General features: G+C 38.7%; 1 protein-coding gene across 6 annotated transcripts in view; it reads left to right on the top strand.

Moving 5' to 3' along the window:
* Tatdn3 (TatD DNase domain containing 3) overlaps window positions 1-3,208 on the top strand; it is a 37,036-nt gene that overhangs the window by 3,155 nt on the left and 30,673 nt on the right. For 5 of the 6 annotated variants that reach the window (XM_048809415.1, XM_048809414.1, XM_015483664.2 and 2 more), the window contains exon 2: window positions 2,572-2,604. In XM_048809415.1, the coding sequence (XP_048665372.1) occupies window positions 2,572-2,604 (33 nt within the window). Of the gene's footprint in view, window positions 1-342; window positions 417-2,571; window positions 2,605-3,208 lie in introns of all 6 variants that reach the window. The other variant, XM_048809412.1, reaches the window with a different exon arrangement.

The raw sequence follows: 3,208 nt of genomic DNA, 5'->3' as shown, positions 1-3,208 counted from the left end.
CGATGCTAGCCCTGCGTCGGCTTCATTCATCCATTACTTCTACCCACCCCCCGCCCCCCCCATCTGACACATCGCATGCTCCAGTTCTAATGAAGCAGAGAGGCAAACTAAAAGAATAACACTCACACTCACAAAACCAGTTTATAAAGTGTTTTGCCTGCTACGTTGGAAACAAGAGACTGCTAACAGAGAAGGAAGAGTGGGTGTCTGTTTCAGGGAGCAAACTTGTTAGGAGGTGAGGCTTATGGCTGGGAATATAAAAAAGCCAGGCAAGGTGGTTTAGTGGAGCAGGCAGGTTGCAGGTCCCCAGGATAACATTTAGCGCATTCCATTTACCAAAAGGCTGGATGAGCCTAATGAGCTACGGAGAGGAAGAAATGAAGCTAGACTGAAGAATTTTGTAGGAGATGGGTAAGGTAAGTCAGCAAGGAATTTGAATTGCATTAGATGCACAATTCAGTTCCATTAAAAGTGGGTCTGAGGAGTTAATAAGGCTGACCAGATCAAATAGCCACCTGAAGATCATTTTGCTGCTGTGGCAAATAGATGGAGGTAGAATAGAAGGTAGACCAGTTAAGAGACTTTTACATTATCAGACAAGAAATGATGCTTAGTACTATAACAATGATCCACTTTGTGCTTTGAATATAGCCCTTGCTGCTCTGCCACTGAGGCTTATTTTAAAATGGACATGTTTTCTTTCATTTCCTCTCTCCCTCCTTTCTCTCTGGAATTTCCCCCTCCCTAATTTCAGGGCAAACAGGATTATCTTTCTTTCCCATCCTAGGCAGTATCTGGCCATGAGCACACACTCAGAACAGGAATAGAATAGAAATTATTCAGACTTGGGGGATCTTAAGAGATGACTAGCTCACAAATAAACAAGTGAATTACAACTCTGGACAGAAAACTACAGGAACTTAGCCTTTGAATCACCTTTTTTAAAAAAAAATTATTAATATATTTTTATGTGGTGCTGCTGAGGATCAATCCAATGCTTCACATATGCTAGGCAAGCGGCATGCCACTGAGCTACAGCCCCAGCCCCCTGAATCATCTCTTTAAAACTCCCCTATTCCAGAAATCTTGCTGAGTAGAATATAAAAGTTAATGTAAAGTTCTTAACTGTAAAGGGTAGTCTTTTAAAGTAGATGCATTGACTTGTCTGTAAATTTTGAAAAGGTCAATTATGACACAGCATATGGGTAGCTAATCACAATTTAGAGTAACACTGGGATGTATGGAGTATGAGATTTCAGATTCTGGAGCTTTTTCTGAGTACTTAACATTGGTTTTTGAATATTTTGAGGTTTCTGATGAGTTTCTACTGTTTTATATTAAAATATGTAATGTTATATAAGGGTTTTAGTATTCCAGATAATGGGAGTGGCTTTTTCATGGTATATTGTTGTTTTACTTAATCAAAGTATTTTTCTAGTTTATTAGAAGTATAAATAAATAAATAAACCGCCCTCCCCCATTCCCCCTGATGAGCAGAATCACAGTCTCTGTGACAGGAATCCCTCGTGTTTTCTCCTTTGCTAGCAAAGCAATGAAACTTTCTTTTCCTTTCTTCTCCAAACTATGCCCTCGTTATTGGATTGATATCAGAGACAAGGACTGAGCTTTTGGTAACAGTACTATAATGATAGTGGAGGAGTCTGAAAGGAGTAGATGTATTCAAGAAATATTTTAGAGATAGACTGTATTATACTTGCTAAGGAATTGGATTTGGAGAGGAAGGGAAAGGGAAAAATCAAAGTAGTCTCATATTTGTAACTTATACTGTAGGGAGAATTGTGGAGCTGCTTACTAGCATGTGGTGGGGAGGTAAGCAAACGAAATTGGTTTGTGGGAAGAAAAGAAAGATTTATATTGGGAACAGGTTGGAAAGCTTGATCAGTCCAAGTGGAGCGGTCATATAGTCATTTTTAAATATGAATCATGGGTTCAGGAGAGATTGGAGATTCAACAAAATGATCTTTTAATTTTTTTTAAGTTACAGATAGACATAATACCTTTATTTTATTTATTTATATGGTGCTGAGGATCTAACACAGTGCCTCACACCTGCTAGACAAGTGCTCTACTACTGAGCTAAAACCTCAGCCCCAATAGAATGATACTTAAAACTGAAAACAGATGAGATCCCTTAATGCAAGTGCAGAAGGAAGAGCAGAGGGAGAAGTCAGGAGAAGGAGGGAAGCCAGTCATGAAACTAACAAGTAGCTGCCAGTGAGAAAATGGTGGTTGTGCAAAGCAAGAGTGGAAACTCTTTCAAGAAGGAAAAGGTAGACAAATGAGGGTTTCCTAGTGCTGCTGAGAGGTAGAGTAAGAAAAGAACAGAGAAATATCCTTGATGTTTGACAACAGCAATTTCTTTTTTAGTGCAGTGACAAAAGAAGCCAGACTTGAGAGTAACAGGAGGTGGGTCAGTGTAGGCTCCTCACTTTCCACCATCCTGTTCCTTGCTAACATTGTCATTCTTTATGGTTCCTCAACTGCATCAATATACACAGCCAAGGAGTCATTACATATTCATCTAATTGTGATAATCTATGCTTATTTTAGGATCTGGACGATGTGTTGGAAAAAGCCAAGAAGGTAAGTCAGTACCTATAGTTGTCTCCCTTGTTCTTCTTGTCTTTCCTGCTAATCTCAAACTGTAACTAATTTCAAGCTGAAACAGTTTGAAGTTTAGATATACTATGTTGATGTTGTTTCAGTAGTTAATAAGTGGCATTTGTACAAATGCTTACTCTATGCCAGGAACCAAGCTAAGCCCTTTCTTTTTTTTTTTATAGATTTTTTTTATTGGTTGTTCAAAACATTACATACTTCTTGACATATCATATTTCATACATTAGATTCAAGTGGGTTATGAACTCCCATTTTTACCCCAAATACAGATTGCAGAATCACATCGGTTACACATCCACATTTTTACATAATGCCATATTAGTAACTGTTGTATTCTGCTACCTTTCCTATCCTCTACTATCCCCCCTTCCCTCCCCTCCCATCTTCTCTCTCTACCCCATCTACTGTAATTCATTTCTCTCCTTGTTTATTTTCCCATTCCCCTCACAACCTCTTATATGTAATTTTGTATAACAATGAGGGTCTCCTTCCATTTCCATGCAATTTCCCTTTTCTCTCCCTTTCCCTCCCACCTCATGTCTCTGTTTAATGTTAATCATTTCCTCCT

Source organism: Marmota marmota, unplaced genomic scaffold (genome assembly GCF_001458135.2).
Source record: "Marmota marmota marmota unplaced genomic scaffold, marMar, whole genome shotgun sequence".
In the NCBI taxonomy this organism is placed as follows: domain Eukaryota; kingdom Metazoa; phylum Chordata; class Mammalia; order Rodentia; family Sciuridae; genus Marmota; species Marmota marmota.
The sequence above is the reverse complement of the archived record's forward strand: the minus strand, read 5'-3'. Positions and strand labels throughout refer to the sequence as shown.